This window comes from Lutra lutra, chromosome 6, assembly GCF_902655055.1.
Source record: "Lutra lutra chromosome 6, mLutLut1.2, whole genome shotgun sequence".
NCBI lineage: Eukaryota > Metazoa > Chordata > Mammalia > Carnivora > Mustelidae > Lutra > Lutra lutra.
In genome coordinates, this window is record NC_062283.1 from 71,388,874 (window position 1) to 71,415,012 (window position 26,139).

Genomic DNA, 26,139 nt, shown 5'->3' on the forward strand with positions numbered 1-26,139 from the left:
ATATCTAATTATAATGGAATTAAAATTTCACAGCTTTTGTAACCTTCATGAACACATAATGATATTGGGAAAAAAAGGACTGGATAGCATCTGGCAGCTGACTTCCCATTCAAGGATGTGTTGTGTTATACAGATACTTTATGTTTTTCAATCTTCACTAGTTCTTGGGGGCAAAGTCTGTAAATAAGGAAGCGTCTGCAGGAGTTTACTGTGCTCCAGGTGTCATCCCCCATCACACCGAGTCCTCTCAAAAAACAGAAAATCAAAGCTTTCTGATGTGCTGGAGCCCTTAAGGCAGCTTTGCGTTTCCCTTCTTGCAAAGCGGTTTAATTTCCCAACAATGATAAAATAAGATTATCACAGATCAATGTTATGTGAATCCTCAATTTGAAGTCAACCTGGGTTATCTGTAATTCTAGAAGGACCTTAGACACATGTATCTTCCCGTCACCCTGGGTCTACTTCCTGCTTTGTGGGCAATTATGAAGTTGAAAATTTGGAAAATGTTAAATGTATCTTAACTGCAGAGATTATTCCTAAAGAATAGTTTCAGAGTAATATCTTTCACATACTCCAATCTATTTTTATTTTCCTCCAAGTGTTTCTAAAACCTGTAATAGTTTTGTAAGAAAGTAATTCACAGGAAAATGGAGGCCTGATAAGCAGTGACACAGCAGACAGCTCCCTCTGTGGCAGGCAGTGTGAACTGCGCTTCCATCACGCCCTGAGTGGCTTGCAACCCTCGGAAAATCCTGGCTGTTGTCAGGTCTGGAATTTACATGGCTCTTTTAGGAAAGATGATCCTTTAGAGACATGCTCTCTCAACTCAGTAACTGTAATAAAAACAATAAAGGTCATAGAATTATAGAACCAATAACCCCAAGCCCTGTGAAGACAAGTGTGACAGACCCGCCAACGCAGGCCTCCCAGCCCATTGCTGGAGACTGACCCCACCCACGGCGTTGGGTGCTATGTTGCCACCAGGTGGCTGCTCACTCCCACACCCTCAATATCCCTCCTTTTTTTTTTTTTTTTTTTAAGATTTTATTTACTTATTTGACAGACAGAGATCACAAGTAGGCAGAGAGGCAGAGAGAGAGAGGAGAAAGCAGGCTCCCTGCAGAGCAGAGAGCCCAATGTGGGGCTCAATCCCAGGCCTCTGGGATCATGACCTGAGCCGAAGGCAGAGTCTTTAAGCCACTGAGCCACCCAGGCGCCCCCCTCCACATCCCTCTTGAACCGAGTGAACACTGACCCTGAATCTGTAACATGAGGATGGGTGAATGGTCCGGGAAGATCAGAAAAAGGCACAGATGGGGGCCAGCCCCAAGGTAGATCAGAATCTACAAAGCACCTAGAGCAGAGTAACCCTGAGTTAGGACGGAAAACAGGGCCACAGAGAGGGACAGTAAAGAAGCAGCAACAACAAGGGACCTTGAGAATGCCAGAGAGACTGAGAGAACTTTCCAGTTCTAGGATCATGGAGCCTGGTTAGAATTTCTTTTCTGCCCTTAATGAAAGTCCCTGTTATACCCTTACAGGGAGCATTAAAAAAAAAAAAAAAAAAAAGATTATTTATTTATTTGGTGGGGAGGAGAGAGACAGAGAGAAAGGCGGGGGAGCAGAAGGGGAGGGAGAAAGAATCTCATTTAGACTCCACCCCAAGTTCAAGCCCAACTGGGGGCTCGATCCCAGGATCAAGAAATCACGACAGGTATGGAAACCAAGAGTTGGGCGCTCAACCAACTATACCACCCAGGCACCCTTACGCTGAAGATTTTATTTCAGTTAGCCTTTTACATTTTTCCTTTTTGTAACTCCGTAATACTTGAGTCAGAAATGTCTAATCCTCTGCTTCATGGAAAGATCCTTGAAGACAGGAAGGTCACACTGCTGGCTGGTGATCATTCAGTTCTAGAACCGATTTACCTGATACCTAATTTGCAAGGCTCTCTGGTTTCCTTTATGTATCAGTAGGCTCTGAAAAAGTTAGACCCAAAGTATTAAGCAATATTTCAATACTGGCTTGCTTTATTATGAAAGTCTTAAACCATGAGAGCCCCCACATAAAAAAGCACCTGGTACCAATGTTTGCTTCCTGGTGGTTCAGCTTGAACTCTAACCAACCAGAGAGAAAACTGGCCTAAAAACCATTCATGCTCACAAGATAAATAACTCATACCCGAATTCTTAGGGAGATCAGGCCCGGTGTGTATATCCTATTTCCCTTCTGGGACTGTATCCTGAATCGGCATATTTACATAGACACATCAACAATTTAGTTAAGTCTAGCTTCTATGTCAAGTTCACTTTTAAGTAGTAAGTACAATATTTAATACAAGCTTAATAATAATATTTAATACAAGTATTAAATTTAGATGCATCTTTAAGCTTTTAATAGAGACAGTGGAAGTGATAAAACAACAGAAAAGTGTGTCATAGGGAGCAATTACCACAGCTTCCTGTATAGGTCTTCTGAGAAACAGGGAAGGGAATATGTGGGCAATGGCACCCCCCATATACCTGAGGGGCTATGGCACGTGTTGCATGGGCCATGGACAGCAAAACCCCTACTGGAGTGAGTACATATGTGACCCAGGAGCCTTCTTTCATCCTTCTTGAATGTTCACAGTATGGAAAGCAGACATGGAAGAGGTGATTCTGAACACTGAGGAATACACAGTGGCCTAGACTGCCACACTGTGAGTTTGTTAAATTTGGAACTAGGCTGTCTGGTAAACTGAGGTTAACCTGGCTGCAGGTCGTCCTGGGTGATCTAGATTTTCAGTGTAGTTTGGTTCTGAATTCCCAAGTATTGTGGATTGGCTAAATGTGAGTTCTAGATCCCCTTTGTGGTTGACCTAAGATTTTCTCTAGAATTGGTCTTCCAGTCATTCTATCAGCTTGGTGGGTTTTGCACTCGAGGAAGGTATTAGAAGTACAGTGTTTGTTAGAATTAAAATTCATCAACCAAGAGTAGATATCTATTACTAAATTTCTGGTATACCTTCAGAAAAAGTTTAAAGTTTAAATTAGTCCAAACAGTTAAAGGTACCAGGATAATAAGCTGATTGTCTGTATTTCTAAGAAACACTAAAAATTATAATAATAAAATCCCTATTATAAATCTTAGACTATCACGCATACATTGAAGACACTATCTTTCAGAGTCAGAAAACTCATTTCATAATTATAATAGAGTTAAAATTCTGGTTTGGTCTCACAAAGGATATTAGGTATAATTTTTATTGTGTTTAAATAATTTTATGTTATTGGGGCACCTGGGTTGCTCAGTTGGGGTTAAGTGTCTGACTCCTGATTTCAGTTCAGGTCATGATCTCAATGGTCATGGAATCACCCCTGCATTTGGCTCTATGCTCAGCATGGAGTCTGCTTGAGATTCTCTCTCTCTCCCTCTTCCTCTGCCCCTCCCTCCACTCTCTCTCTCTTTCCCTTGCTCTCAAATAAATAAATCTTAAAAAAATAATTTTATATTATTAAAATGCTTTCAAGGACTTCACTGAACTGAAATAAAAATATTCTTCCATGTTGATTCAGAATTAAAGGTTATTTTTACACTTTCCTTTTTTGACTAGAAATACGATTTTGGAGACTGTACCTATTTCCCTCAAGATACCCGTGTGCTTCTTTGGTACACACTAAATACCATGTAAGAGAAAGTCTTGTGGAATCACATAGTGTAAGAAAAATAGGACACAGCAGGATAAAAAGTGACCTCAGGACATTAGACATTTTCAGCTCTGAAACTTGTTCAGGGAGAAAACCGCAGCAGTAGTCCTTCTGCCCGCTGCTGACTCCCCTGTGCATCCTCGAGACCATGAGTTTAGCCTGTAATACCATCGGCCCAGAAAGGGAACAGATTGCCTTAGGGGGTAACTGATTCTAAGATTTGAGACAGGAAAAAAATCAAAACGTGTCTGGAGCATGCTGTTGTTTTCAGATACTATGGATACTTTTAGAAATGTCAGAGTCCTGAAAGGACACTGGCATCGATATAATGGGACTTCCTAGTGATCAAGTTGTGAGACTCCGAGCATCAGCAAGGCACAAGCACAGCAAGTAGACTGTGATGCAAGTTTAAATTTTTTAGTAAGTAAAGGAGTGTTCATATTTTATTTTTTTAAAGGTTTTATTTATTTGAGAGAGAGAGAGAGAGAGAGCACAAGTGGGGGGAGGGGCAGAGGGAGAGAGAGAAGCAGATGCCCCCCTGAGCAGGGTACCCAATGCGGAACTCGGTCCCAGGACCCCGGGATCAAGATCCGAACCAAGGGCAACCGCTTAACAGACTGAGCCACCCAGGCGCCCCACACTGAATATTTTATTCCTTCTAATAATTTTGTCTGTTTACAGTATTTACATATATAGTTATTTCCAACCATGTAAGCATCAAAGAAAAAATACACAGAACTAGGAAGCTGGCCAAAGGATCCTGATAGAAGGTACTAAAATAAAAAACAGGGTGGGTTTATTAGCATAAATAATAGGATATCAGGTGAGCACAAATAATAACCAGGTAGCAGGTGGCACAGGTGATAATATACAATAATTAAGGAAGAGAGACAATTTAACACCATATTTTAAAACATGAATTATTCAATGTCCTGAAGAGATAAGTTAACTACACAAACTAAATCCCTCATTACCAAGAAATGAAAGCTCTAGAATCAAGATGCCCAATAGGGAATGCAGCCATTTTCAATAATGAAAACAGAACAGATCGAAATGCCTGAGTGACAAGCCAACAGGTTAGGCACTATGAGCCATGCAAAGCTTAATGCATCATAGCTGCAACCCACAGCAGTTTCAAAGATAAACACTTATAAGAAGAGGAATTAATAGTTTACCCCCCGCAACACACACATGCACGAGACACAGCTCTGCATGGTGACTCACGATTGAATCACCCCAGTCCACTACACATTCAGGCCAAACAGTGTATAGACCAAGATTTACCTGGTCAGTAACCCAGATCCTCTCTTTTTCCCTCATTTCTGGTCAGACTACTGAAATGCAGGCAAGTACTGAGACACTGGGAATAGATCACATTAAGAATCATATTACCCTAGGAAGTTATTAAGTATGGAAATAATAAGAAATTACCCAAACCATGGTCTTAATGTTTTAGAATAGGTTGAAGTGAATGTGCAATAATACATTTTATAATCACTGCTTATAGATGTCTTTTACCAGCTATTTTAGGTGTTATTTCAAATGATTCAACCATACTAAATTTGTACTCACAATTTAAAATTTTTCAGAAAATTTAATTAGTCAATTTTGCAATTAACGTGTAAATACTCAAGAAAATTTGGGGTTCCTTACTTTTTTGGTATGAATTTAATGAAGCAATCTTTAAACGAAGTATATACAGTTTTGGGTATTCTTCACATCTAAATGTGCCTCAGACAATGAAAGCCTCCATTAATTATTATTTTAAAAATTCATAATTCAGAAGAGAAAGTCTATAACTATCAAACCCTAAAAGCCCCTGCTAGAATCCAAAGGGAGAAGTGATTTTAAAAGGACTTAAGAAAGACAAAGCTTGAGGAGTCTATTTTTACCAGTCATCATTTGCTTGGTTTTGAAGGACAAATGAATCGTAACTTAGTAGGAATCACAGTTCCCTACTAACCACTTGGGCAGATGCCATGACATGTGATTGAGATTACTGAACATTCTCCTTCTAACTACAGGATTTAGGTTGGGCTGAGGGTAGGCCCCTCAATGAAACAAAGAATCTGAAGCACAAAATGTTAGCTCGAGAAAACAGGGAAAACTCAAAAGGTTAAGTACTTCACAAAGCTACAGTTTGACCAGCTGCCAGATCTTTAGGAATACCATGGAATTGTAAGGATGCCTCTCAAAGAAGGAAAAGCATTAGTCCCATCTAATCTGACACATGAGAAAAGACACAGAAATAATATTACAAAAATCACATGGTTTTGGTAAATGCTAATAAATATTCACCACACTTTGCCTATCTTGGGTGAAGAATAAATTAGGAAACAAAAAAAAAACAGAAAAGAGTTCATCTAACCTGTTAGCTTCCTGAGGGCTACCTTCCTGGCATTTGTTCCTGAGTGAATGTGAGAAACAATTTTAGGAAGATCCAAGTCCCAATTAAAGAAAAAAAAAAAAGAGAGAGAGAGAGAACAAAACCATCAAAAAAAAAAAACCAAATCAAAACAAACAGAAACATCTTTGGGAATACAAGTATTCCATCTGCAAAGTTAAGCACGATGTCAATTAATTCCAGTGCTGGTATCACACTGCCCAACGTTGATTATACAACTTTGCAAGTCATGAAGATAAGCCTGAAATTATAAAACCTGTTGGGGTAGCTGGTATTTGGAATGGTACTCTCGATAGGGCCAATAGTTCTGTGCATATATAAACACATGTCCATACCCCGAAGATGCTGTGTGGAGTTGGGGAGGCTGAAATTTGACCAGAAAGCTTTTCATGATTATGGCTTTCTTCTCATTTCTTCATTCCAATCAAAATCCAGTGCTTCGTCATCTAGTTCCGATAAAGTAAAGAGAGATTTTTTGGAAAGAAACAATCTCTCACTGGACCCCTCCAGCTGAAAAGTTTTCCTTTTCTTGCCAAGCACGGTAGCTGAGGCCCCGGGACGAGGGCTAGTGCCTCTCGCCCCCTTGTTCTCACTTTCAGGAGGAGGTGGAGGGGATTCTGACTTGGATTCAGAGGGGGAAGTAAAGGAGAAGTGTGCCAGTTTGGCTAATGTGCAAGCGTGAACCTTGCTGCTTTTAATATTGCATGAGACCTCTTCCTTTCTGTCTCTTTGGCAAGTAGGAGGAGAATGCCCAGTCTGGTTCCCAAGCTCAAATTCAGGCTGGGTAACTCTTCCTTCAGGGCCACGTTTGCTTTTCTCTCTTGGTCTGTCTTCCTCCAGTGCCTGCTGTGACACATCCATTGCCTGATCCTGTTGCTGATCTGAGTTTTTGCTTCCTGAGGTAGAGGCCAACTTTTGTGGACTCTTTCCAGGCACAACTGCTTCTCTGCTCACTCTCTGGAGAACTCCAGGACTTGGAACTGCTCCTTTAGTTGTGCCAGGAGACATAGGGCTGTGGTCTTCAGGGGAGTGGGTCAGTTTTGACTTCTGTTTGAAAGTAAATTTCGCCAGTTTGGCCAGTGGGGGACCTGGACTCTCAGCACGTCCAAGCTCAGGCTCTTCCATTTGAGCAAGGGATTTCTGTCTCTTTCTTTTGGGAGTTTCCAGTGCTCCTTTGGGGCCACACAAAGAACTGGACCGAGGATGAGAAGGGCCTACGGGATGTACAGACACCGTGGCGGGGTTCCTGCACAACTCCTGGGCGCTGGCCTTGCGCAGCTGGTGCAGCTTCCTGGAGACATGATGAGTCAGTACCGAGTCCGGCTCACCAGCAGAACCTGCTGCCTCTGGAACGACTGCTGCCTTTTTTGCCTCTTTCCCTTCAACGTGGTCTACGTGGTCTGGCCTCCGTGAAGCTTCTGTCTCTCCCGGTGCTGGAAGCTGTCCAGTTTCCATTTTGCTCCTTTGGCCTGGCTCACCCTTCCCCTTACCCTGAGCTTTGTTCTTGAAGGTCTGCAAAGCCATTTTCCCACCATTTGTTTTGGGAGATACCGGCACAGTATTTTGAGGTTCAAGCTGATGAGTTGCTATGGAGTCAAACCAGTCCAAACTGTCATCTTTGCTATTTTTGTGCTCAGCAGAATGTTTTCTCTTTGCTGGTCTGCTAGGCTCCCCATGGGATAGGGGATCAGAAAGTGGGCTTCCCTCGGGACTGGGTCCAGGAGAGGAGATCAGCATGCTCCAGTTCACTTCCTGCTGTGCTGACCAGATTCCGGACTTTGCTGCTTCTCCTGGGTCATTTTTTGATGATCCTGGGTTAGTCTCTGCCTCCACTGCCTGTGGCTGGGATCGGTGCACATTCTGATTCTGTAACCTGTAGCAGAGATAAATAAGGAACATGTATTGAAAAGAGAATTTACACTAACCTTTCCATTTCTTGAGTCTCTGAGATGCCATGTAAAGGGCTTGAGTCCAACATAATTCCAAGTTCATGCCAAATACAGTCTCTTAGAGCAGCAGGAGGAAATTATCCTTTCTCATCAGTACAGAATTTAAGTGGTTCTGATAATCATTTTAAAAAGTTAAATAAAGGAAATGGAATAGCAGGTTTGTCTACTTTTTAAGCTCTCCCTACAAGTCTGTCTGAAGGTCAGTGTAAAATGCTCATTCTAATCTTTCCAGTTGAATGTTCCACCGCAAGACAAGCTTGTCGCTATCTGTTCAGCAGCCGAGTGCTGAGCAAGTGGTTGTTTTATAGCAAATGAGAAACAAGGTGGAAGAGCAGAAATTATGATCTCCTCACATGTCTCTACCTGAGTACTGAATGTTGGTACACCTGAAAGTTACCTTCCCAGGGAACGACCACGCTTCCCCTGCACTGTGGCTCACGCTGCCCCAGGGGCATCACATTCATGGCACACAGCCTCCAGGCAGCTGGGGCTTCTTTCCTGCAAAACTCAGCCCACACTTCAACATGAGCTCTGGGCAGCTACTCTCTATCAAATTGACAGAGAGGTAAAACCTACTGACCTCCTGGAATGATCTGATCAGTGACAATCATTTTTAATTGTGGGCATATTAGAAACTGAAATAATGCGAGAGGGCCAATTTGTAACAGACACGGTAGTTTCTCCAAAGGAGGTCCTTCAGAAAGCCCTTCCTAACAACTCAGAAATAGTTTCTCAGTGTAAGGGGCAACATGACCCTGCTTCCACGTGTTACATTCGAAAAGGAATTAAACCAAAGAGAGGATGAGTAAATTATTCTAAAAATCATGTGTAATCATAGAAAAGGCGAAGAAGAAAAGACATTAAATTTAAGTGAATTTTAAATTTAAATATATTTAAATACATTAAAATGTTAATGGTAGGCCTCTCTGGGAAATAAGATTGTATGCGATTTTTGCTTTCCTAATTTATTACTGTTACTTTCCAAAGTACACTATAGAGAACGTGTACTCTATGATCAGGAAAAAAAAAACCCTCAAAATTATTGTAAAAATACTGGGTTATATTCACTTACTGTAGATTTGGACATATCAGCATAGCAAAATCCATATTCATTGGAGTCATAACCAAACAAAAAAGAAATAGCTTTCAAAATTACTACTATCTAATATACATCAAACTGAAGTCAGGGATATTTGTAATTGTTAAAGCTCCATAAGAATGTTCTAGAAGATAGGGAATTTTAAACGGGTAGAATAGTTAAGCTGTCCCAATTTAGTCTAATTCTGACTTTGGGAATTAAATTCTCCCTGACGTAAAATGCCGGCAGTTTTACTCTACCTTCCTAAAACACAGCTTCTTTGCATTCTGTTTTCAGGTGGTTACAATGGCCACCATTTGAGGACGGCTGTCACTTGCAAGCATTTTCCAGAAGAAAAGTGTAATAAAATACAAATAGTTGTATTACTCATTTATGACCCCCTTAAGGGACAGAGAACTCTTTCCTGCGGGGATAAACCCATCCGCTACTTAGGCTTTTCTCACATGGTAAGATTGGCTTTAGCTGTGTCTTGGAGGGTGTTCACTTATATTTGCTGGGCACCTGGGTTTATAGCTTTGAGGATCAACGCCCTGAACATGACCCTGCATTTCAAAGATGTATATACCAGAAGAAAGAATATTTAAGGTGGAATCCTTTTATTTTATTTTATTTTTTTTCCCCCAGATCATTACCTATTCTTTTTTCTTTATCTTTCCCTTCAGGTTGGTCATGTTGAATTTGATAAGTCCAGCTGCGATTTTTCTATCACAGAACACTGATTCTGAGCTTCATAATCCTTTCCTTCCTGAATCCAGCATATGACAGCTTTTGGCGGTCTGCATGACCAGTTTCTGGTCAGTCAAAATGAGCAGCCTCTCCAAAAGCCAAGCCGGGCCCAGGGCAGGCTGAAAAGGATCCCCTACATCAAACCATGAAAGAACCAAAGGAATAGCTTTCATCTCAATACCATGCTCTGGATCATTCAAAAGCCAGAAGACCAAAAGAAAAGGGGGTTGAGTTTATGTAAAGGGCAAGATCACTGCAGGCTGGCACTTGGGTATTAGCAACACACAGCCAGTCCCCACACTGCCCCAGGAAGGCTGTGCTGGAGCCTGAGTATGACACAGAATGCTAATGGATGAAGGCAGTGAGGGAAAGGAGAAAAGCCAGGAAAAGAATTCTCAGGGTTCTACTGATTCCGTCAACAGGTCCCACTGCAGTCCCCGCATTCTCCTTCAGCATCCGCTTTGCTTCCACACGTCTCCATTCACCAGTCCCCAGATTTGAGGTCAAGGCCAAGTGCCGCCTCAGGGCAGTTACTGAGCCACTTGCACTGACCACGAAGATACCCAAAAAGATATCCCGTCGCTGTATACTTGTGTTCCATAGGTACACACTCCAAGTCTAGCTTTTTAGAAGCTCATATACGCCAGGAGCAACCAAACACTAAAGTGGGGGCAAAAATTCTTTAGGTAATGCATGTGACATGTTGCTTCCCACGTATCCACATTTTAACAAATGATTAGAAAGCAGAGTTTTGAAACATTACTTTTGTCACCCTGTGAGATGAGAGACCAATTTTCCTCTTTAACATAATATATCATTCTCACTGGGGATTTTTTTTTTTTTTTTTAGTTTGTTAAATATGTAAGATTTTAAAAGTCATGACTTTGAGCATGTAGGGAAAGAAAATCATGATGCTGAAGGGAAGGTCAGAGCTGTTGCTAATGAACCAGGAGGGCCCTTCCCAGGTGAAAGTCAGTACTAGTTATTTCTACTTCCCTACCTTGCCCCACATGCTAGCTACAGCTGGCCTAAAAGCAGTCTGGGTCTGAGTCTTCTGTGATTTTTCTTTCACCAGGTTTATATAAAGATCAAATACTTATTATGCTTGGAAGAAAGCTCTAAAAACATTAAGAATAAAATTTAAATACTAATAAACACTAAGATTCTTTATGTAAACTCCCTTGTACATGTCCTCTCTTGGCAAGGAAAAATGATAAAGCCAAATTATTAAAATATTTTGTGTCTGGGTCTGGCCTGGGATAGAGCACATTCCTGGAGTCCAAGTTCTTTCTCAACAGCATTCCTAGCCACCTCTCTGAACAGCACTGCTCTACTTCTAGTGAGCCAAAGAAAAACAGAAGAAGCAGTCGCAATAAACAGAATGAAGCCCACTTAACAAGATTTCTTTTTTTTTTTTTTTAAAGATTTTATTCATTCATTTGACAGACAGAGATCACAAGCAGGCAGAGAGGCAGGCAGAGAGAGAGAGGAGGAAGCAGGCTCCCTGCTGAGCAGAGAGCCCGATGCGATGCGGGGCTCGATCCCAGGATTCTGAGACCATGACCTGAGCCGAAGGCAGCGGCTTAACCCACTGAGCCACCCAGGCGCCCCGACAAGATTTCTTGATTGCATGGAAACTGTGTGTCTTGAGTGTAAACTGTGACTAGCCAACCTTGGTGCTTCTCATGTAATTGGGAACCAGTGGTAAAAATTCAGTAAATTAATATATAGTTTGCTATATATAGTAAAGAACCACTCAGTGTTCTCTATGAGGCTCACCAAAACAGCAAGCCAAGGAAATGTAGCTATGGAAGGCTCCAAAGAGGGCAGCCGTCAGTTCCCCCATTCTTGTATGTCTATGTCACTCCCATCAAGATGTGGTGTCTATTTCCCCCTACCCTACATGGGGCCTGATCTTGTGACTTGCTCTGACCTTCAAAATGTAACAGAAATGATGTTGTTCCACTTTTGGCCCAGCTCATAAGAGGCCTGGCAGCTTCGATTTTTGTTCTGTTGGTGCCTTAAGCTACCGCCCTCTAGCACAGAGCGGCCAGCCATCCCTGCTAAGGCACTGCACATGTGAGGCAAGCCTTTCTGGATGTTCCAGTCCCACCTGAGCTCCCAGCTAAACACAGGTGTGCTGCCAGCCAACACCATGTGGAGGGGAGAGAAGCATTCTGACTGAGCCCCCCTGAATTTCTTAGAAGAGTGAGCACTAAAATGGTGGTGGGGGTGTTTTTTGTTTGTTTTTTTAAGCCCCTGAGCTTTTCCGTCATTGATTACACAGAAACAGGTAACTGAGCCAATCCCCTTCAGATAGTACAGATAGACTTTCCACTTAATTTCCACTTCTTTCATTTCACTAAATGTCAAACAAAGATCTTCCATTGTAAGTATTGCTTGGACTTCTTTTCTCACCTTTCAAGTCTTCTTAGCTCTTCACTCAAGAGGCTGCGTAGCTCTAGCTTTTCCAGAATAAGCTCACACTGCCTCTGGTACTGCTTCAGAGGGTTTTCAGGAAAGGCAGTGTGGAGTGCATTCACACCTCCTAGCAGTGCACCTCCCTGAAGGGGTGAGAAAATGGGAAATAGCAGGGGAGTCACCAGAAAACACCCATTAGAGACCACAGCTCCCAGATCAGCTTTCTCCACCCCCTCTTGGGTATCACAATCACCTGGGGGCCTTTTCCAAATTTCAGTAGTTCTCTGCCCCCATTCCTGGCAGCGAGCGTTGCTCCAGGAAGCACATTGCCTCTAGTGGGACCATGAGCATCCCTCAGATGTGCTGAGGGAAAAAAAGAGAGAGACCCACTACTGTACCCAGTGGGCCAAAGCAATGCTACTGATGCAAAGGGTATTTCCACAAGTTTTTCCCCTTCTTTTACATGGTTTCCTTTGGATCTAGTTCCTTTGGATCTATATCCAGAATAGGATCATTGTTATAACTTCTGATATGCTCTAAATTGTCTTGTCTTTTTTTACATGATTATAATTAGGGTTCAAATATTAGGTGCAAAATGCCCTCACCTGCATTGAAGATTCCATCACTGACACAGCTGTCACAGCGTCTTCCAGAGTCACAGCATCACGAAACATCAGGCGAGCATGAGCTAAGAAAATCAGGAAGACAGAAATGTTTTTAGAGAGTATTTGAGGTGATATATGCCATACTTTATCCGAGGCACTTAAAAATTATATTTAATGAATGCACTACTAATCACAAATTCATTTTACTAAAACAAGTACAAAGGTCTAATTTCAACTAGCTTTAAAGTTGTTTCTCTAATAATGGGCCTAATCTTGCACAGCCCGTGGCAATTCTGGGTATTTATATGAAAAAGTACTCTGGGCTCCAAAAGGAAAGGGGTTCTAGGAGCCTATCTCTAATATTCAATAACTTTTAATCCTTATCTTGTCTTTTATAGAAATATATAGTATAAAACTTGTTTCTCTTCTCTGACACTTCTCTTCATCTATGGGTTTTTCAAAACTACCAAACTCACCAGCCTACATTTGGGGTACTTCTTGTCTTAATATTAGCTATAAATCCTTGACAATGTAAAGTGCATTGGTTTTACAGAACTTTTTATTAAGCATTCTGTCATCATATGATACATCAGTTCATGTGGAATTTTTTTTAAGAGTTAATTTAACAAGAGCTATGAATAAAAGTCACTGTTAGGAAAAAAGTCTTGAGATGCAGGTTCCTTGTATGAATGCACGAAGTCTCAGGCCTTTGGGATGGGCTAGTTTCTTACGTTGGTGGTGGGGTGTGAATGGCAATTAGTGAGAAAAAAAGACAGAGATGCTACATAGGAAACAACTCTAAATAAGAAAGTGTTCCACCCCAAATGCTAACAGACTGTCACTGAGAAACAAACATTAGTAAATAAGACTTTCTAAGTTAATCATGTCTCTAAGATTCCGCTTTCTTAATGATGCTACATTCTACTCAATACCCATAATCTGTCCCCAGAAGAACGGAAGTTTCATAGCTCAGAGCCTTTACTCTCTAAGTGACTATGAGCACCTTAGGATTCTTCTTATTCATCTTTGAATTCATGGTGCCAAGCTCCATGCACATATTGGGCACCCAAGAGAAGTATTATTTGTTGAATGAAATAAACCTTCTGCTAATCGGATCAAGCTTTCCAACAGACGGATGGTGGTCCGGGCAGCGTTCCGGGAATCACTCTGCCGCTGCATCTGGTAGTACCGGAGAAGGACCTGATTACCCTCATCAGACAGCGTGGGCTGGAGATTCCGAATCAGGCAGAAGTAGGTCTTCATCTTTTCCATGCTCCAGAGCTTCTCTGATTTGCTTGGGTAACCTGTATGTATCAGGTGCTAGGTCAGTAATTTCTAGGAACAGGTAAACATCTCGCTTTAAGGGTTTTGATAAAGTTCTTACACTCATTTTTAAAAAAGATAACCTTTAAGTCTGTGGCCACTAAAACCTAGATCTGACTCTGCATAGCACAGAGTTCAAGAATAAGTAGCCTTAGGATCTAAGCTCAATAAAGGTAAACTTCCTACAGGGGCTAAAATTATCCACAATAATTCTGGTCCATCCTATAGTAATACATAGTATTTGAGTAAATCTAATTAAAGAGAAACTTACATTTAGAGATTTCTGTTTCATAATTCAGTCCACTTTTCTTCGCATGCAAGAGATGAGTGATAATTATATATCATAAGGTTGCCTCCTTTCATCACGAAGAACACATGTACCGACTGTAATATCATCGGTAGGCCCTAGTCCTTTTACTCATTATTCTGGGCACACTAAATGGCTCCTCTGACTGCCTTCTGTGCGAGCATTGCTCTAATGCTGCTTAGGTAGGGTACCTTGGGTATTTATTTCATTTTCTTCAAAGAGAATTTCATGTGGTTATGTCTACTTTTTCTTGGTCAACTTGAATGATTCATCTTCACGTACCTTTGTTTTCTAAGATAAAGGAAGAAATTATACGATCCCAGTCTTCATTCTTGGTATCGAGCAGAACCAGGATCAGATCAAATCGACTTAAGAGGGGGCTGCCAAGAGCGATGTTCACAGACACAGACTCATGGGTGTCATACTGGCCTTTGGGGTTAGTTGCTGCCAGGATGGTGGTCCTTGTGTTCAGCTTGCACACGAGGCTATTCAAAGAAAGGAAACGATTCACTGAATGTTGAGATTCAAATAAAAAGCAAAATTAAACTTGTTAATAAAAAGGGGCTACTCTTGTACCCCGAAAATCTAGAGAGGCTTGTGTGTAAGAGGATGGGGAATGATACAAGGATGTATCACAAACAACAGGGCCGAAGGAAGTACACTTGCAGTAGCCTATCCTGAAGAGAAGTTACTACTGATTAAACACTTCTTATGCCCCTCCTATGAGCAGACCCCTCTGCTGGGTGCTAAGAGGTATACAAAACTGACTAAATATGAATACTGCTCTTAAGGAGCTTGCAATCTACATGCCACAATGGTAAGAGAGGGAAGACTGTGGTAAGTTCTAGAAGGATAAAGTTCCCAGGGAAAGTAAAGATAACGTATACTCCTTTGTGTGGATGGAAGAGATGATTAGAGAAACATTATCAAGTAGCTTCATAACATCTGGACTTGAAGTGGGGGTAGACAGGTGTGTATATATATCCACACACCTACACATAAATATACATGCAGACATACCACACACACATATTTGTGAGAGTGAAGGTGAGGGGCAGGGTTAGGGGGACTTTGGAGAATGGATAGTGGATGCAGAAAAACCTCCTGTGTGTTCGCTTCTTTTGATTTTTCTAGAAGTGAAAGAAACAAGAGTCAGAAAGAGAGGGAGGGAGAGAAACAAAGGAAGTAAAAGACGGGGAGAGGGGGAAAGGAAATCAGGAAAAATAAGGATTGATTAGCATCATGCCTTTGGTTTGTTCTGAATATAACTGACACACTAACACAATGTTACATTAGTTTCAGGTGCATAAGTAAAGTGATTTGACAAGTTTATACATTATGCTACGTTCACCACAAGTGTAAGCTATTATCTGTCCCATTACATCGCTACTACAATATCACTGACTATATTCCTTAAATTCTGCTTTTTATTCCCATGACTTAACTCAATACAAAACTGAACTAATTCCCTCTTCCTTTTGCCTATTTTGCCCAAACTCCATGCCCCTTCCCTTTGGCAACCATCAGTTTGTTCTTTGTAGTTATAGTTCTGATTCTGCCTTTTTTTTTTTTTTTAGATTTCATTTATGAGTGGAATCATATATGGTATATGTCTTTCTCAGTATGAATTATTTCACTCAGCATAATATCCTCTAGGTCCACCCATGTTGTCTCAAATGGCAGATCTCATCCTTTTTGATGGCTGTGTAATATTTGTGTGTGTGCGTGCATGTGTGTGTGTACGTACATACACATCACATTTTCCTTATACATTTGTCTTCTTGACGGACACTTAGTTTGCTTCCTTGTCTTGGCTGTTGTAAATAATGCTTCATTAAACATAAGAGTGCATGTATCTTTTTGAGTTAATGTTTTTGTTTTCCAATAGTGGAATTATTGGATCATATGGTGTTCCTATTTTTAATTTTTTGAGGAACCTCCATACTGTCTTCCATGGCTATACCAATTTACACTGCCACCAACAGTACACGAGGGTTCCTTTTTCTCCACATCCTCACTAACATTTGCTGTTTCTTATCTTTTTGATTTTAGCCATTCTAACAGGTGATATCTCATGATAGTTTTGATTTGCATTTCCCTGATGATTAGTGACACTGAGCATCTTTTTATGTGTCTGTTGGCCATCTGTATGTCATCTTTGGAAAAATGTCTATTCAGGTCCAGAAAAATCCTAAACAATCCACCAGAAAAGTACCAGAATAAACAAGTTTAGTAAAATGGTAAGATACAAAATTATTACCAAGAAATTTATAGCTTTTCCATACATTAACAATGAAATTGCAGAAAGAGAAACTGAAAAACAACACCATTTACAGCTGCACCAAAAAGAATAAAATACCTGGGAAGAAGCTTAACCAAAGAGGTGAATGACCTATACTCTGAAACTATAAAACACTGATGAAAGAAACTGAAGGCGACACAAACAAATGGAAAGATTTTCCAGGCTCATGGGTTGGAAGAACAAAAACTGTTAAAATGTCCACACTACCCAAAGTAATCTACAAGTTCAATGTAATCCCTAACAAAATACCAACATTATTTTTCACAGAACAGAATAATAAAAAAAATTATATGGAATCACAGAAGACCCCAAATAGTCAAAACAATCCTGAGAAAGAACAAAGATGGAGGTATTACAGTTCTAGATCTCAAGATCTCAAGATTCATAACAAAGCTGTAGTAACTGAAACAATAATGTACTGGCACAAAAAAACCAGAAACATAGATATATGGAACAGAACAGAGACTCCAGGAACAAATTCATGATTACGTTGTCAGTTCATCTATGAGAAAGGAGGCAAGAATACACAATGGGGAAAAGGCAGATTTTTAATAAATGGTTCTGCGAAAACTGGACAGCTACATGTAGAAGACTAAAACTGGACTACTTTCTAATACCATGAACAAAAATGAAATGGATTAAAGACCTAAACATTAAACCTGAAGCCATAAAAATCCTAGAGGAGAACATGGGCAGCAATTTCTCTGACATCAACCATAGCAACTCTTTTCTTTTTTTCTTTTCTTTACTTTTTATTTTCTCTCTCTCCTTCCTCTCTCTGTCCCTTCCTCCCTCCCTTCCTTTCTTTCTCTGCCTTTCAATAGATTTTATTTATTTATTTATTTATTTATTTGAAAGAGAGAGTGTGTGTGCGTGTGTGTCTGCTTGCACAAGCAGGGAGGAGGGGCAGAGGGGAAGAGAGAGGGACAAGCAGAGTCCACAGTGAGCCCCTGAAGCGGGGCTCAATCTTAGGACCCTGAGATCATGACCTGACCTGAAACGGAGTCAGATGCTTAACTGACTGAGCCACCTAGGTGCCCCATATAGCAACATTTTTCTAGATATGTCTCCTAAGACAAGGGAAATGAAAGCAAAAATAAACTATTGGGAATACATCAAAATAAAAAGCTTCTTCACAGCAAAGGAAACCACAAGGAAACAAAAGAAAATTTACTGAATGGGAGAAGATATTTGTAAATGATAAATCCGAAGGGGGTTAATATCCAAAGTATATAAAGAGCTTACACAACTCAGCACCAGAAAAACCAAACAATCCAATTAAAAAATGGGCAGAAGACCTGAATAGTTATTTTTCCAAAGAAGACATACAGACAGCCAACAGACATAAGAAAAACATCACGTTTCTGAGGAGAAACAGTGAAGGGTAGACTGAGGAGGTATGGGCACCGTGGGCAAGTTAGGTGGCCAGGACCCGTGGAGGAGATGAGGCAATGGTAGGGGAAGGGGTAGGGGTACACAAGTCCTGAACAGAGCAGGGGCGCCAAGGGTATGGCTATTCCATAACTTAGATACTGTTCTTAAACTTATTAATGATGGCCAAGTCTCCAAAATAACATGGCATCTTCATTAACAATAACAAATGTAGATTCTTTTCTCTCTGTAAATCTGAATGCTCTCCACTCAATGGCCATTTTTAGTTATAGTGGCATGTCTGCCTCTCAGCAGTCACAGACCAGTGACATCAGCAAACGTGCTACATTTGTTAATGTCTGATCTATTTCCAGTTGGCTTTAGCGATCAGCCCATGCCCTGAGACTGAAAAAAGTATGAGAATCTTTATTTGTGGTAAATGGCACAAGACGACACTCATCAAAGAATGACAAACAAGGCACTAAATCCCCCTTTAAAACCAAATCCCCTTTTAAAAAATTACTGAAAGGGGAAAATTCTGAACAGTCTGCATCTTACAATTTATGTGCCAAAATGGCTTTGTAAAGGCAGTTGTTTAGAACTTGGAATCCAGTTTGCCAAGAAGAATGTAGTAAATTGTTCCTAACTAATCCCGCAAAACACATTTCATCCACTCTGAAGTGAGGCCGTTTGCCTTTATCATAGAAAGGAATATTGCTGGAATACTGGCAATGAGACAAAATACAACAGAAACGAATTTAAAAATTTATTTTCAATGTGAGGTAAACTTGACTGCTCTTCCTCTCTCTGATCAATGAATAGATTTTAAGCCATTTCCTGTGTGCAGAGGACGGGACTGAGAATTCAGGAAGGTGTACACTGGTCCCTGCCTTCAGCCAGTTTACAACAGAACTGCTGGAGGATGGGGAGGCACCGCACAGTGCCTGCCAAGCAGCGGATGATGGCGTCCCTGTCAGCATTAGCATCAGAAAAATACCTCTGTGGAGGCTCCTGGGTATCAATGAGGTATACTCTCTTAAAGATATCCATGATGTGAGAAGGAAGATGAACAAACACACACAGAAAGAAGGTGGTGAATTATTCCTAATCAGGACAAAATGAAATAAGCTTAAGGAAGGGGGTAAGGACAATTTTATGCGAAGGAAAGGGCTGCCTGAGGAGCAGTTCGTGGAAATGGGAGCGATGAAAAACAGAGGAGCGGTCACCTGAAAGAGGGGAAGGTAGGGTCTGTGCCTGGTGGCTGCAGGTCTGTGACACAAACAAACATTACTGCATCAAACACCGGATGGGGCTTTAGGAGATGCAGATACCCATACACAGCCGAATCCTAAGTACTTTGTGTATAGTGGTGGCTCACTGAGTAACTACTGAATGAACTCATGAATTGGGGTAAGGTGACAGTCGTTTTTCCAACCCGTAGGACCTCTGCCTTCTCTGATAACAGTAATGAAGGTAATTACCATATCTGTAATGGCAAGCACTGTGCTAGGCTTTATGTATGAACACTCTCCCTCAGATGTACAATCACCTGAAAGGTAGATAACATATCACTGGCTTGGTAATATGGAAAGTGGAAGTTAAGAGATATTAGTAACTCCCCGACAGGTGATGGAGAGCGGCAGAGCTGCCATTCAAACCCAGACTGGCTAGCTCCACAACCAGTGCTCTTTATCTGCAGACTGTCCCCCTACCCCCTACCCCCCAGTGGTGGACCATCTGAAACAGTTCCTATGGTTGTAGAGAACCCACCTGATGCTTTAGGTAGTCACTGACTTGCCTTACTTTTTTCCTATTGGATTCAATCCTCCTTGAGGGACTGTGACTTACTGTTATCCTCACCTGCCTGTCTCATATTAAATGCTTATAAACATCCACTAAATAATGGTAAATAAAAAATAAAGCTTTACCTAGTTCTGTGTTTCTAAAATTCAACGCCATTCTATAGTTACAGGTTTCAACAGCAATAAAATAATCATGCTAATATATATGTCTTTCTACATTTACTTCAAGGAAGGAAAACATTCCAGTTTCTGGAAAAATCTACCTTTTTAAAAATTCAATTAATTAACGTAGAGTATATAATTAGTCTTAGAGGTAGAGTTTAGTAATTCATCAGTTGCATATAACACCAGTGCTCATTACATCACGTGCTCTCCTTAATGCCCATCACCAGTTACCCCATCCCTTCCACACTCTTCCCCTTCAGCAACCCTCAGTTTGTTTCCTGATATTAAGAGACTCTTATGGTTTGTCTCCCTCTCTAATGTCATTGTGTTTTATTTGTCCCTCCCTTCTCCTATGGTCCTCTGTTCTGTTTCTCAGACTCTACATGTGAGTGAAATCATATAATTTTCCTATTTTTAGTCCACTTGTTTATACTTTCCCAAAACCATAGTAATAACTTTTCTAGACATTGCAAAGTTAGGTTGCATGAATTATTTTCACTGTTCCAGGCCCTCCGGGAAGTGCTTTTGTTTTTGCAATCCTCTCCCAGTATTCTCGGGGCATCCTTTAAGGGGTGATTCCCATCTCCACTCATGGCTTTAGTCACTGTTGATATGCTGGGACCCCTAAGTTCAGTTCTCGCTTGTGACAGTGGCTGCTATGTATTCACCAAACTTTGTTTCCCTTTCGCCCAGGAGCAGAGCCAGACCATGTTTCCCATCCTCTTTTATGGTCAAGTAGGACTGCAGGGAAGAAGTGTTGCCAATGGAATGGGGGTGAAAGAACACATCCCATTTCCGGCGGGCGGGGGCAGGGTAGTCCCTAAAAGCCTTCCCGTGTAACCCTCCTCCTCCTTCTGTCTCCTTGCCAGTACAGACAAGGATAAGGCCATGGAGTCAGAGAGCCACCTGAGGGAGGAAGCCTGGGTCCTGGGTGACTGTGTGGAGCAGAGCGTCCCACCCTCAACCCACATCTGACTGTGACATGAAGCAAGAAAAACTTCCTTTGGCAAAATACTGATGAAGGAGAGGAGCACAGGAAAGAACTGAGCAGTTCTCAAGCAGTAAAGACAGTGCACAACTCAGAAAAGTCACATGTTAAAAGGTTGTGAAAAACAACTACATCCAGACCCCAGAGAGTAAGAGCAAGACTGAAAAGGCTTTGAACAACAGAGCCCCAGGAAATTTGCTCAGTTGTACAAAATGACCCAGGGTAAGTAAGGGTGAAGCCTTCAGTTTTTAGACAAAGGTCTTACTTTGGGCTGCTTTAACAAAATATCATTGACTGGGTGGCTTCAGAAGCAGACATTTATTTTTCACCATTCTGGAAGCTGGAAGTACAAGGTCAAAGCTGGCAGATTCAGTTCCTAGTGAGAACCCTCTTCCTGGTTTGTAAACAGCTGTCTTCTCACAGTGCTCACACGGTCTTTCCTTGTTCTCTCTCTCTCTCTCTGTGTGTGTGTGTGTGTAAAGAAAGACTGAGAACTCTGGTCTCTCCTCTTCCCACAAGGACATTAATCCTACTATGGAGGCACTACCGTCCCTAAGGCCTCAACTCAATATTATCACACTGGGTATTAGGGTTTCAGCAGGTGGATTGGGAGGAATCACAAATATTCAGTCCGTAATAGCTTCCAGTTTTTTTATTGTGGGAAAAGACTATCCGTAACATGAAATTTACCCCCCTACTTATTTTTAAGTGTACTGTTCAGTGGTGTTAAGTATATTCATATTCATACTGTTGTACAGCTAATCTTCAAAACTATTTTCATCTTGCAGAACTGAAACTCTATACCCATTAAACCACAACTCCCCATTTCCCCCTCTTCCCAGTCCCTGGAAATCACCATTTTACATTCTGTCACTATGAATTTGACTACTCTAGAAATCCATGTAAGTGTAATCATTCCATATTTATCTTTTGGGGCTGACTTATTTCCCTTAGTATACTAATGTCCTCAAGGTTCATCCCTGTTGTAGTAAATAGAATTTCCTTCCTTTTTAAAGTGGAATAGTATTTCATGTGTGCACGTGTGTGTGTGTGTGTGTGTGTGTGTGTGTGTGTGTGTGTGTGTGACATTTTGTTTATGTATTTGTCCCTCTGTGGACACTCGTGTTGCTTCCACCTCATGGCCATTGTGGATAGTATTGCTGTGAACATTCCTCTTTTACTCATCCCAATGGTGGCTATCTTCAGGCCGTCTAAAACTGAAGGCTTCACCCTTACTTACCCTGGATCATTTTGTACAAATGAGCAAATTTCCTTGGGCAAAGCCTTTTCAGTCTTGCTCTTACTCTCTGTGGTCTGGAAGTAGTTGTTTTTTACAAGAAGAAAACAAAAACCCAACAAACCAGGCTCGAGAATCTGTGAAGAAAAGAACTCTGGTCCTGGCACAACCAATTGGTGGGAAGCAAAGAGATGAGAGGCTTCTTTCCAGGGGATGTGTGCTGCCCAAGAAACTACAACCCCCCTCTAAAGAAATCCTCTGTTGCTTTCAAGTTGCAAAACAACCTGGGGCAGAAAGGGCACCAGAAGTACAAGCAAAAGAAGGCAAAACAGATAAAATGGACTTCACCAAAATTAAAAACTTTGTGCTTCAAAGGGTGCCATCAAAGAAGTAAAGAAACCCACAGAATGAAATTATTTGCATATCATATATCTGTGAAAGGACTTATATCCAGAACATACAAATAACTCCTAAAACTCAACAATAAAAGGACAAATAACCCAGTTCAAAAATGGGCAAAGGATTCGAATAGATATTTCTCCAATGAAAATACACAAATGGCCAATAACATGTGAAAAGATGCTCATTAAATAGGTCGTTAGGGAAAGGCGAATCAAGGCCACAGGTGGGATACTACTTTAGACACTAGGATTGTTATAATCACAAAGACAACAAGTGTTGGCAAGGATGTAGAGAAATGGGAACCTTCTTGCAATGCTCAAGGGACTGTAAACGGTACCGTGTCATTAGAAAATAGTTTGATGGTTCCTTAACAAGTTAAATATGGTTCTCATATGAGCTGGCAATCCCTCCTATTATATACCCAAGAGCAATGAAAACATATATCCACGTAAAACTTGTATGTGAGTCTTCTTAGTAATATTCATAATAGCCAAAAAGTAGAAACAGCCCAAAGTTCCATCAACTGATGAATGGATAAACTGTGGTCTAGTCATATAATGGAGTACTATTTGGCCACGAAAAGGAACAAACTGTAGGTCCATGCAACAACTTGGATGAACCTTGGGAACATTATGCTAATATTCTTCAGGACCAGTCCTGAAAGCTAGCGTGCTCTAGGACAGAAGGGGCCAGGGCTCCTGAGGGACTTCATGGGCTAGAACTCCTCTCCCACATACAGACAAGCCAGACACAACTTAGATTGCGCTAAGCCACTGACTGCTAGTGCAGAGAGCCTACCCTGAATAACACATGACAAATCTCTCTAATGAGCACCAGATCCTTTGACTGTGGCAAAAACTACTCCAATGTTTGAGCGGTCTCCTCGCCAAAAGAATTAGGCCAAAAAACAGCCTGCAATGTAATAGTCATGTATGTTTCTAGATCATCCAACATTTCTAGAAGGGTAAAAATCCTCACAAAAATATACAAAATAAGAATATGTTAATGATATCCTCACAATTCATTAGATACATATTTGATATCTTCAATGCTAGGTATACACATCCTCTCCTCTTTTTTTAAGGTTGATAAAGCTAGATTGATTCAATGAAGGGTAATGAGAAGGTCACAGGCCAGGATAGGAGTCAACGTACTGCTTATACAGAGCATCTAGAAAGAACAGAAACTCTCGAAATACATGATGTGAACATACATCTTCACATCCTGGTGGCATGCCTGGATGCCTCCAAGGGACACTGCTTGACTTGCTTCAGAGCGTCCTCAGTCCCCTAGGAGTCAGAGTCCTCTCAGTGGGGTGTCAGGGAGGACTTGTTCCCACCTCTCCCTGTCTCCCTGCCTGAACCTGGGACTGATGGGAGGTGGAGGAGACCAGAGATGCAGCTTCCCAAGATCCGGAGGAAGAGGCAGCCAGGTAGCCTGGTGTGCACAGCAATCTTACCTGGGGGGAGGGGTTCCTACGCCTGGCTCATCAATGAGAACCAAGGTGGGTTTTGGGTTTTTTTTTAAAGATTTTATTTATTTATTTGACAGAGAGAGATCACAAGTAGACGGAGAGGAAGGCAGAGAGAGAGAGAGAGAGAGGGAAGCAGGCTTCTTGCTGAGCAGAGAGCCCGATGTGGGACTCGATCCCAGGACCCTGAGATCATGACCTGAGCCGAAGGCAGCGGCTTAACCCACTGAGCCACCCAGGCGCCCCCCAAGGTGGGTTTTAATAATAGAGAGTCCCAGGTCCCATCTTTGAGAGTCTGATGCGTAGGCTGGGTGTGGCCTAGGAAACTGAAGATCAGCGGAGTGGGACTGGTGCTGTGGCTCTTCTATGACCGTTAGAATCGCATGTAAAATAAACGCCTACTTGTCTGTCTCGCTACGAAGTTCTGAGCATCTTGAGAACAAAGGCTCCGACTTTTCGTCTTTGTGGTGTGAGCAGCTAGCAGAGAGCATGACATTGCTCAGTGCTCAAGATACGTGTACTGAGCAAAACAATAAATTGCCAACATGGTTGTTTTTAAAATTTAGACTGTATTTCCTACCTAGCCTTGTGAGTATAATTTAGTAGCACCAAATATATAATTGCGATATCAGATTTTTCCTTATAATGGTTCTTAGCAAATGGCAAAGGAATCCTCTATTACTTAAGAGTCTACTGACACCCCACCCTGGAATTCTAACTCTGTGCAGTGTGTGCAAAGAGACACATTAAAAACAAACAAGCAAGCAAGCAAACAAACAAACACCTGAGAAATTTCCTGCAGCCTTGGAGGTCAGGCAGATACTCTGATTCAGTGGTTTATACTAATATCCTTAAAGGATATTATAATTCAAATTTAAAAAAATCCTTCACATATGTGGAATTTGAGAAACAAGGCAGAGGAGCATAGGGGAAGGGAGGGAAAAGTCAAACAAGATGAAACCAGAGAGGGAGACAAACCATAAGACACTCTTAATCTCAGGAAACAAACTGAGGGTTGCTGGACAGGAGGAAGGTGGAAGGGATGGGGTGGCTGGGTTATGGACATTGGGGAGGGTATGTGCTATGTTGAGTGCTGTGAATTATGTAAGACTAATAATTCACAGACCTGTACCCCTGAAACAAGTAGTACACTATATGTTAATAATAAAAAAATCCTTCACAAAGCAATCAGACTTTAGTCACTTGAAACATGAGAGAAAGAAAGAAAGCAAAACCAGATACATTTAAGAATTCCTAAATATGATGTTATAAGATATCAAACATCTTAAAGAAAAACATGAAGTGTTCTCAGGAAAAAGGGCTCAGTACATCTGGATGGTGTTAGCTTTTATACTGCTAGCTAAATGAAGAAGTCTTTGAACTGAGGAGTGAGGAGTAGGCAAGGTCTTTTAAGGGTAAAATTCAGAGCATCTTTATTTTGCTTTGGTAGAATACATGATTAAGTATTCCCTTTTCACAGGTAACCCTTCTAATCTGCTTACTAATTAACAACTTGATAAACTTCATGTCTCTAGAGACATTTTCTCAAGAGCTCTGAATTTGGCAAATAACTGTATACTTCGCATCAGGAAGATTAACAGGCTTCTAATTAAGGAAAGAATGAACTGAAGATTCTGAAAACTGTTAGCCAAAAAAATGAGATGAGCTCCTGTTGGAGGCAGACCCAAACTCTTTCATAAACTGCACAGTGACACACAGATTAGGTGCCATGAGAAATTAACATGAGGGGTGCCTGGGTGGCTCAGTCAGTTAAGCAGATGCCTTCAGCTCAGGCTGTGATTCTGGGGTCCTGGGATCGACACCCACGTTGGTCTCCCTGCTCTGTGGGGAGTCTGCTTCTCCCTCTCCCTCTGCCC

The 26,139-nt window shown here is 41.3% G+C and overlaps 1 protein-coding gene across 3 annotated transcripts in view; it reads right to left on the reverse strand.

Annotated features, from left to right (window-relative positions):
* Window positions 1-4,323: 4,323 nt before the first annotated feature.
* MCM9 (minichromosome maintenance 9 homologous recombination repair factor) overlaps window positions 4,324-26,139 on the reverse strand; it is a 90,446-nt gene continuing 68,630 nt past the window's right edge. For all 3 annotated transcript variants that reach the window (XM_047732941.1, XM_047732938.1, XM_047732940.1), the window contains 5 exons: window positions 14,807-15,009; window positions 13,995-14,198; window positions 12,895-12,977; window positions 12,287-12,432; window positions 4,324-7,967 (listed from right to left, as the gene is read on the reverse strand). In XM_047732941.1, the coding sequence (XP_047588897.1) occupies window positions 6,488-7,967; window positions 12,287-12,432; window positions 12,895-12,977; window positions 13,995-14,198; window positions 14,807-15,009 (2,116 nt within the window). In that variant the 3' untranslated portion in view covers window positions 4,324-6,487. The remainder of the gene's footprint in view (window positions 7,968-12,286; window positions 12,433-12,894; window positions 12,978-13,994; window positions 14,199-14,806; window positions 15,010-26,139) is intronic.